General features: G+C 42.1%; 1 protein-coding gene and 1 long non-coding RNA gene across 2 annotated transcripts in view; one reads left to right on the top strand and one right to left on the bottom strand.

Annotated features, from left to right (window-relative positions):
- The window catches only part of LOC136358149 (uncharacterized), a 201,175-nt gene that overhangs the window by 167,718 nt on the left and 22,704 nt on the right, over window positions 1-10,753 (top strand). The gene's annotated exons all lie outside the window — the stretch shown is intronic.
- Window positions 6,804-10,753, bottom strand: part of SYTL5 (synaptotagmin like 5) — a 53,935-nt gene continuing 49,985 nt past the window's right edge. Inside the window, exon 17 of the mRNA XM_066314042.1 lies at window positions 6,804-10,238. Coding sequence (XP_066170139.1) covers window positions 10,096-10,238 — 143 coding nt within the window. The 3' untranslated portion in view covers window positions 6,804-10,095. The remainder of the gene's footprint in view (window positions 10,239-10,753) is intronic.

Raw genomic sequence — 10,753 nt, 5'->3', positions numbered from 1 at the left:
TGCTTCTGGCTTTTAATATCCAATGCTCTGGGAGTAGCAGACGTTTTTTCCCCTCTTTTCACCTTGGAGACTGACCAGGCTGTTGATTTGATGGCAGGGAAATATTACTCCAGGGAAACGGTCATCAAGGATTTGTCACTTCCAGAGCTGTGAAAATACTTGTTTGCAAGTCATTACTTTGAAATTAACAAAACAAGTACCCTGTTCTATAAAAAAAAATCAGGAGGCAATCAAAACAGGAAAAAAAATCATTTGTTTTATTACAGCCCACAGTCTTGACAATCCACTGCAAAGAATACACATCACACATGAAGAATACAAGTATCAGAGGAATGAAAACTGAGTTACAGTTTGGATGCCTGTACACAGAGTATGATGCATAATTTGACTGTCTGAACTAGCACTCCAGCATCTGTGTTGTTCATTCTTGCCCTTCAAGAGCACAGTCTTTTTTCAACCTTATTTGACTTTGACCATAAGGTACACTTTTAAATTTTTCAGTGGTGTCAGCAGAAGAGCAGTTTTACCAGTATCTTTAAAGCAATCCTTACCAGCGTTTGGTCTTTCGCATCCTGTGAAATAATAAAAGGAAAATGGAAGAAAACTCTGTTAAAAAGATTGGTCCTGCAAGTGAATTAATGAGGGAGTGACTCTGAAGAGAGGTAAGTGAATCTTGACACCAGCTAGCAGAAGCTAATTTGTGGGCTGGAGTGTGACAGCAGCAAGGAGGAGCTGTGTGGGGGTATGCCATGTCTTCTGAACAGGATGATCTGCTTCCCAGGGTTAGGAGAGTGTTGCTGAGCACCCAAGAGCAGCTATGAAAGCATGGCTTGGCCCTGCAGTGCTTTTACCAAAGGTCAAGGATATCAGGATACACCCTGAACTCTGCAGGTGGTGGTGCCAGGTTTGCCAGGATGAGCAGCTGAGGGGCAGGGAAGCCTTGGGCTTTCCAAGTTTTGCTGTTAGGAGTAAGGGGCAGGGGCAGGACTGGTGACAAAACAAATCACAGAAACACCATTTGCCTTCCAGACCTGACCAAAGAAACAGTAAAGTAAATGCTGAACCCATTGTAAGGGTGCAAGGAGGGTAAGAGCCTGTGGGGTGGTGGACACAGCTGTACCCCAAGCTGCCTTCCCTCTGCTGCTTAACTGCACTCAGGGGTTAAGGAAATCAGGGCTGGGCACACCAAGGATGTGGACCTGTGGGAGGAGACCAGAGAAGAGTCACTGAGGTGTTCAAGGGCTGGAGCACCTCTCCTATGGAGACAGGCTGAGAGCACTGGGGAGCAGAAAGCTCCAGGGAGACCTTAGAGCAGCATAAGGGGCTACAAGAGCTGGAGAGGGATTTTCAGAAGAACATGCAGTGATAGAAAAGGCCTTCAGCTGAAAGAGGACAGATTTTAGTCAGATGTTAAGAAGAAATTCTGAGGGTGATGAGGGCCAGGAATCTGGAGGTTTTCAGGGCCAGGTTGGATGGGGCTCTCTGGAGCATGGCTAGTGGAAGATTCCTTGCCCACAGCATGGAGATTGGAACAAGATGATCTCTAAGGTTCCTTCCAACCCAAACATTCTGTGACTCTGCATGTGAAACAGAGGCAGCCCAAGGACACATCCAAATACTGACTGCTGTGGCCCCAGTTCTCTGGCTCAGGTTCTTCAACATGGAAATGCTTAGAGCATGAATCACAGGGGGACAAGTTCAGGGGGGTTTTTCCCTCTCACTTTCCTCACTGAAAAAGGAGAGCAACTGATTTCCAATTATTTAAAATCTATTACAAAAACAAAAATCTCTGATGGGTGGGTCTGATTTTTCTCCTGTATTGCTGCAATTCCAATCTGCTGCTGCTCCATTTTGATTTAGGTACAGAGTCAGTACATCCAGTCATCTTTCACAACTGGATGAACAGGAGCAGGGCTTTACAATTGCTACAATCAGGGAAGTGATTGCAATCACTAGGCTGTTACAGGAAATTGAATTAAGTGGAGGAGAGGGCATGAGTGATTTGATTACTAGTTATATTCTGCACAGAACATCTATTAAAATCCTGTGATTAAGAAAAGCTGTTCTTGATTAGTAATAAAAGGTTTCTGGCATTTTCTGTTGTACATTTTTGTGGGGAACAGTGAAAAATACCCTGTGCCATCTCTGTTTTGGAGTGAAATCAGCCTGCATGTATGGTATGCAGGGATTTGGTAGAGTGGCCTTTTGGGAGTGTTTGAACAAGGGATTTAGTATTTCTGGCTTTAGCCCAGCACTTATATATGCAAATGTATTCCAGTAACTCATCCTGTACACTTCTGGTCCTAGAAAAACAACACTGCCTAAGCAAGGTTCAATATCTACACCAGTGCACTTTTTTTTGTTAAAGGTTTCACAGAAAATTCTCCTCCCTCAAGTTACCCTGGCTGAAGTCTTTCATACTACCAGCACAGCTCTTCTTGCAGCAGTCCTAATCCTACCACTGATGTCAAAATGCAAATCTGATTGAAAACACACATACTAGACCTGCCATAAGTCTTATCCCTTCCATCCCACCTCCAGGCTGTTCATTGCAGGAGATGTGACACATCACACTGTGAGGATACAGTCATGGGCTGGAGGTTCCTATGTCAACCTGGAGGTTCTGAGTATGAACCAGAAGAATTCAGTTATTTTAGATGAGAAAATAATTACTATTTCTGACACACAGCATCTTTTACAAACAAAACTATTGAGATAAATTGTGGGAGGCAGCAGTTTCTCAGCAAAAAAACAATTTTGTAAACAGCCTGATTTTCCCCAGATTCTACCTAATAATCCACCTAATTAGATGAGAACAGTCCCTGCTGTCACACACCTCTACAGCTGCAGAAGAGACATAAAATCTGAAATTGCACAACCCTGTTCTTGAAGTTCAAAGCCCTCTGGGACAGCAAGTGTTGTGTTTTAATGAAAACAGCAATGATCCTTTACAGCTCCGCACTAAACGACCACAATATGGGACTTCATTACAGCTCAGAACTTACATAAGAGCATGAGTCAGACTGCATCACATAATTAATGAAAATGCAGAGGCTAAAGAGTAACCTGGAGTGTATTTAAATACTCTTACGATCACAACCCACTTTTTAAATGGAGGTGAGGGAATCATAGAGCTCAGGCTGTGCAATCTCAGTGCAGGATTGCTTCCAGCCACTCACCACAGTCTCTGCTCCTGCTGTACAACCACAGGAAGCAAAAAGGGAGCAAGTGCTTGCTTCACACTGTCAGGAGCTGGCACTTGGCCATGTACCTGCTGCCCATTTCTCTCTCCCCATTTGTGGCTGGAGGATATTTTTATGGCAGCTTGGTGAAGGGAAGAGTGGGAAACCACCTGTAGGTGCTGGAGGGCAGAGAACAGCAAGGCTGCCTGGGCTAGAGGAGCCTGTGAGGACATGGGCAGCTGAGGAGAGCACATGCATTTTTTCTCTCACCTCCTTCAAGCAGTGACCCAGCTGCTGCATGCTCTGTGAAACACAGAGGGAACAAATGGGAATGCCAGTGTCCATGCAGAATGTGCTAGTGCATATCTAGCTACCAACATGCCTCCCACTGTCCCCCACACAGCCAGAAAGCAACCAAACCCTGAATTTCAAATTAGGATGAAACCTTCAAATTTACAAGGAGAATTTGTCATCTATGACCTCAGAGAGAAGGGGAGGAGGAACTACAGTTCAGTTTTGCAGGAGTGGCAGAGGTGTTTTCCAGACCCTCAAAGCAAGTCCTTGAGTACAGTCCTGAGCAAAGGTACAGAGAGCAGAGAAATGGCAGGAGGGCTCTTCCCCTACCTGCAGCTGCCTTCTGGTTTTTGGATGTCTGACCTGCCCATAAAGGCCAGAACCAGCACAGGGATGAGCTAGACAAGAGTGGTGTGGGTGTGAGGGCGAAAGACCCTGTGCCCAAAGCACACCAAGGCACCACTGAGCCCTGCTGAGCTGGTCTCCCCTTAGCCTGGGCACGGGAACTGAGCCAGGCTTTCAGATGCTCCAAAGTGAGCAGTGGCAGCACAAGCCCAGAGCCCAGAGCAGGATTTCTCCTTTCTCACTGAGAAGGCAGAGAAAAACGTAAAATCCCAGGGAACTGGAGGACCACAAGAAGATGTAAGAGAGCCCTCAGCTCTGGGCTAAGCTGAAGTGAACATGACTCTACTGAAAGTGTAAATTGAGGAGTTGAATGCTTGTTGATTTTTCTTATAATAAGAAAAGAGATCAAGACCAGAAATTACAGAAAAGATGCATTTTGAACATACCTGGATTTTCAGGTGGGCAGGACCTTGAGCTAGGGAAGAGGCAGGAGATTCAGAGATGGAATCTCTGGTGAGCAGGCAGAGTGAATATACATGTAAAATAATTTCATAGCAAGGAGGAAGAGAATGCTTTACTTCCCTTTTCCTTAGAATTGAATATTTAAAATAAATCAGATTTAATGCTTATGAAATAAAAATAGCCTATTTTCTAAACTTTAAGTGTTTTTAAGACATAAAAAGGACAGAGACACCATCAAGGGAGTACCAACTTCAAAGACATGCCAGGTCCCTTGCATTGGTCATCACATATGGTGATTTAAGTGATAAGTCTTTACCTCAGTGAGATAATATGGGATATTCCTGGCAGACATAGTTTCCTGGAATTCATTTTAGAAGAGACAAAGACACAGCACCATTTCAGTATTTTAATTTAAAAGACATAACAGAAATCTTGACAACAACTGCAGATGTCTTACCAGCCATCTTTGTCCACAAAACAATGTACAATGCACAGTACAAAAATGTTCTCAGCAGAAAACATTGCTTTGTCTCAATTTGGGCAGAACTTAACATACTGCAATGCCATTTACTGCTACTACTGTTCATGTCCACCAGAATAATTAAACAAATTGCTAGCAACAGAGGGATATGTGACATTCTCTAATTGCTGCAACAAATGACTGTGCTTGGCTTTAGGCAAACCTCAACAATTAGAACTATTCTCAGAAATATACAGAGAGCTGTCAGGAGCAGTAGCACACAGCCATGTAAACGTTATTGCCACAAAGTAGAATTGTTGAAATAAATAATCTTAATAGAAGGTCAAGATGCAGCCAGAGTGAGCTTCAAAAGCAACCTAAAAAGTCAGCTAAAAAGCAAGCTGAGATTCAGTTTCCAGTGTCAATATACACAGTATATTGTAACAGTAATTAACACTGTATTGTTATCACTTATTAAACAGCATCTGCAAACATGAAATCATCAGGGAGGAATTCATGGGCACAGTGGTAAGGTTCTGTTAGCATGCTTGTCAGCATCTCCTGCTGAGCTGTGGTAAAGGGCATCACTGCAAATAGAAATCTGCATCCTGGAGTCTGAAATTCACCATCGTTTCTCTAGGGTTCTCAAATGTTAACATTTCTGGGGGTAAAAAAAAACACCACCAAAACTAATTAGTTATAAAAAAGGTTGATAAAGTGCATGGGTCAGATCTCAGAAGATACTTGTTTCTGTCATGGTGGCAAAGTGCTGAAAATCAATACTGCATGCTAGCAGAGGAAAAATTCAGTCTTAACCTGAAATTAAGAAAATTAGTGGGGCTTTCCCATCACTTCTGCATGTTGCCTCCTCCCAGATCCTGGGGTTCAGTGTCCAGGGAGAACCTTCTGGTCAGGGCTGCTGAACAGAAGGGAGGGGTGAAGGGAAGAGAGAGCCTTGCAAAGATTCTGGTGCAACTCTTATTACCTTGTGTGAGCCCACAAACCAGTCAGCTGTGGTAACAGGACTCTGTTCTCTTCTCCAAAGGTCTAAGAGACCCAAGCAGCTTTTCTCTTCATTGATGCTACAGAGCAAACTGCAAACTTTACATATCTGAAGCTGGGCAATGTGCAGAGCCATCAAGTCAAAATTATACCAGACTTAAAATGAAGTCTTAATGCCAGACTGAAATGCAACCCTGCTGTTACTTATTCTTATCAATTAGGACCAGTGGATGCTGAAAGGCTGCTCTGCTGTCACAGTTGAGTTGATATTTTGCAGAATACAACTTACAATAATTGCATTTAGCAGGGCTTAACAAGTCAGGAAAAGAAAAATTGAAAATAAATGTATAAAAATGATTTATTCATGCTGCCTCAGCATAATCTGCATTGGAAGAGTCACAGAAGAAAAAGCTTCCAGTCTAATGTACCATGATCAAAACATGCTCACCATCCTAATGCTTTCTCTCTTAAACCATCAGAAGAAAAGAAGGGTGAAAATGTGGCATCTGAAAGGCGTGCAAGGAGGACAGTGGCACTTGGATTAGCAGAGGAAGTTGGCAACAGCAGCCCTCAGTCTTTGCAGCTTTCCTTCCTTACTCAAGTGTAACATGGTGGAGATAGAGGAGATAGGAAGGACATTTCAAACTTATTTTGTCCTGGTTTTGCTAACTCAACATGCAAGCAAGTTTAGAAGCCTAAAGTCCTTCCCATAACAGCTGATAGAAAAAAACACCAAAGAGCAGGGCTGGATACCAAAATTTGTTGGCAGGGCTTGGAAAGCCCATGGCAGCAGCTCTTTTTGACAGTTACTGGTGCTGTCTATAGATGTATTTACTGGGCCCAACTTGACCTTTTACAGCAAAAGTTGCACTTTTATTCTTCTTTAATGGGTTGAACCCTCAAAATGTAATCACAAACCTTGCCAGAAAAAGATGTAGTAGAGTAAATTGTGGTTTGTAACGCATTTTCTACACCCACCATGGAGCAGATTTCTTCTCCACTGATGCAGCTTCAGTTGTTCTGGTCTGTGTAGAAAAAGACTTCAGAAACATCAGCTCTGCTGTATCTGTTTACTTAGGACAGGAGTTTATCAATCAGTGTTAAAATTGTGGCTATTTCCTCTAAAAGATAGCTTTGAATAAACCATTCATGCACCTTCAATACATAAACACAGATAGAAAAGAAAGGCTTTGGTCTAATTCCTGGCTTTCTGACTTTTGCTTCAGCCTGGTAACACACACTACATGATGACGCACAATTATGGGCAATTAATTCAAATATCCGGGAAACAAGAAATCACATCTGCAGTTAATCATCTTGTGCCTTTTCCAAACCATAAACCATCTTTACAGAAGAAGAGAACAAAGAGATGAGACATAATTAAATGTGACATTTTCCATAAATCAGATTATACAATTGAGCTGATAACATCAGAAAGCAGCAAAACTTTCCAAATGGCTCCAGTGTTTATCTGATGCTCATCATCTCTCCCAGGCTCTGGTGAGAGTGATATTTTTTTATTGACACCATGCTGCAGAACTGTCCCTGCTAACCCAGGAGGTAATTTCCCTGTTCCACCCCAAACCCTACCAATGGCAAACACCACCACCTTGGCCAGAATTCCTTCCCAGGAGAAACTGCTTCCATGGGCTGAACTGCAGCCTGCTCATAGCCCAGCCTGTAACTGCAGGCGTGGGCTCAGAGTGACATTTTGGCCCTTTGGAAGGAAAAGGCAGAGCTTAGAGCCCACATATGTGCTGGATAACACTTCCCAGGGGAGACCATTCATCACAAACTCTGCTTTAGGACCAAAATGGGCAGAAGTTGAAGCAGTGAAAGACTTTTTGTTTGTTTGTTTGTTTCATAGCAAGATGTGGTTTAAATAAAAATGTTCATGCTTAGGACATTAGGAGGTACTATTCAAAAATTAGGCAAATGTTTGGGCTCCATGCAGGAGTAAATTCAATTTAAAATAATTTAAAGTTTTTTCAGTTTGGCGAATGAAATAATGCCCATTCCAAGGTCAACTTGGAGGAGTTTTTTGTTATTATTTTTGCCATTTTCACCATCAAAATTAATCAAAGCAAACCATTCAACAGACCAATGTTCCTCTACAACTTGAGCTGGAATTTTACTTCAGAGAACCATTTTCTTTAGATTCAACAAGTTTATCTGTCTGAAACAACTTCTAGCAAAAGAAAAAAAAAACCCAAGTTTGTGCCTACATATCAATATAATATTATTATTCCCAAAATAAATTCAGGTTTGTAGTACAGCCAATGAAGGCTATTCAAAACAATTCTGTTAAAGAGAGAGGTAGTTTAGGTGTCAAAAGTTAGGTTTGGTTTCACTTTGGAAGATATTGATTAAAAAATAATCTAATACTTAAAGGCAGACTATTGTGATAAGAACAAGGTCATAAAATGTTGTGTGCTTGTTATTTGTGCTCTAATTTATCAGCTCACAGCATCTGCGGCACAGAATTGTAGAATGACAGAATCATTTAGGTTGGAAATATTAAAAGTCAGCTAAAACCAAACTAGACTTCCCTCACTGCCCAATTTGAACTGAACTTCAGAAGAAAATGGAGAAAAGATAAAGAAGGAAAATGAATACAGTTTTCTTGAGTAATCACTGATGTTTGGTTCCAAATCTGAGATTCTGTAGGAGAATTTTCATTTTCAGAGATGACTCAGTAATTTCTGAAAATGGCGAGTCTCCAACTGGGCAAGAAGTACCTCCACAGACTTTTGAAAGTCATATCAGAATTTTGAAATAACTTATGCATAATGAAACAAATAATTTTATTAAAACTACTGTTTTCAGCACAAATAAATACTTTTTAAAATCCAATATTATGATTTTAGAAGACTGGCTGAAAACTTCCCTGCAGTTTCCAGTTACTCCAACAAAAAACAGCATAAAATATCTTAAAAGGAAAAGAATTAACATTACATTTTAAGGTTTTGAATTCAGCTCTAAATACATATACTTAATTTCACACTAGGACAACTACAGATGTCAAAATCTCCAGCTGTAGTTGCTTAGCTATCAGTTCATATTCTGTTGTTCGATCTCGATTTCTTGCAATAAACTTTGGGGGAGAAATCAAAGCGTAGGAATAGCTATAGATTAATTTACCAGTGCAAATAGAAAGCTGTGCTCTAATTGTGGAAAATTCAGAAGAAATGCTGTTCACTCAGTTTCCTGATCTTCCTTTGTCTTATACATTGAGGAATCACAAAATTACTTTTGAACAATTGTCACACAGTCAATAAGATTAATGATTCTATTGGCCACTCATCATTAAATCCACTGGGGGATGTTCAGGAGAAAAAATGTCCTACTTGGATTATAAATAATGTGCATGGGCCTTAATGAGACCTCAGCCCATTCAGAGATTTTACAGTTATGCAAATGGCATGTGCTTTAATCCCATTCTGTTCTATGCAATCTGTTGAATCAAGTTTTAGTTAACACTGTGCAAACCTGGCATGTGTCTCATCTCAGCAACACATCAGATGGGGACTGGCATGCGGACATATTCCCTCTGCTCAATGACATCAGGAGGTCTTGGCTAGAGCTGTCAACTGAATGTAAAACACAGTAGCATCATGTAGTTCTGAAAAAGTGTTTGAGGATTTGTTATGGTTTATTTTCATGAGAGGCTCTTTGATTATGCTGAACCAAGTACGCCTTTTATACATGTGCATTAAAATACCCAGAGGATGCCAGGACACCGGCACTGCCCACCAGCTCACTGCTGCCTCTTTCTAGGGTGCAACACACTGCATTGGCCCTGCCCAGATGGGTTTTGGTCCCAAGCCTGTTGTGCTGCACCACTGTACAACCCAACAAGCAAACACAATAAAGAAACACTGTTTGTTGTCCTTCATGACATTATGGCTTCTTGACTTAAACCCACCAAAGCACGGAGTCAATCTGAATCTGCTTGTACCGTGCCACTGCTGCCTGCTGGGCCGTCTCTGAGCCAGAAGGAGATTCATAAACCTGGCATTACTAAATGACCAGCAAGAGAATTTGCTCACTCTGAGCACCCCTCAGGCAGAATGTTCATCAGCTGCACACCAGCTGCCAGAAGGGACAAGGAAAGCAAGTCTGATCTCTGTGCAAGGTCCAGTTCTCACTGGCTTCAGGAGAAACAATTCGCACAAGAAGCCTGGGTAAAGAACGTGCATGAAAGTGCAGAATGCATTAAATCTCACTCAGAGCCTTAATATCCAAGGCAAAGGGTACAACCCTTCTCAAGTTCAAATGGGCAAGGTGACAAGAGCCTGAACACCACTGAAGCCAGGAGTGCCTGTGGCACCCCCCAGTAGCTGAAGTCTTTTAGAGTCTGCGTTTTCCCATGCTGGATCTCAGCATTAACACCCCTTCCACTGCAGCTCCTGGACTGTCAATCATCTTCTGCCAGAGGAGCTGCTCTTCCCCTTGAGAGTCCATCCAGTCAACCTCCTTGCCATTGCTTACACCTGGCAATTGCAAAAACATGAGGAAATTTGCCCTTTTAGGAAGCAGCTGGATAACGTCACTGCTCATTTACTACAACAGTGTACAAGACAAATGACAAGCACTTTACACTTCCACCTGTATGGGGAGTTGTGCTGAAAACAGGCTGCTCCTGGAGAGCACCAGTTTGTCACTGAACTCCTTCAGGCACATGGGCAGAGGCTCATAAACCTCCCCACACTGCAGCACAAACAACTTTTTCCCAACACAGGAGGAATGGATTCACACCTCTTTGGCTCACACCATCATCAGCAGAAAGGCTGCTCTTTCTCACTGGGATGCTAAGAAATCCTTCTTACTGGGATGCTAAGGAATCCTTCCCAAGGTATTCACAGTTCTTTTAGACTGTGCAGAAACACAAATGGGGACATAGGTTTTGTGTCTCATTCAGTGGAGGAAAGAACTAAATCATCTACAGAATATCTCCATGTTGCCTTTTCTCCATTTTCAAGTTCCACAATTTCCTGTATATTTTCAA

The sequence above is a fragment of the Sylvia atricapilla genome, chromosome 2 (assembly GCF_009819655.1).
Source record: "Sylvia atricapilla isolate bSylAtr1 chromosome 2, bSylAtr1.pri, whole genome shotgun sequence".
Lineage (NCBI taxonomy): Eukaryota > Metazoa > Chordata > Aves > Passeriformes > Sylviidae > Sylvia > Sylvia atricapilla.
The sequence above is the reverse complement of the archived record's forward strand: the minus strand, read 5'-3'. Positions and strand labels throughout refer to the sequence as shown.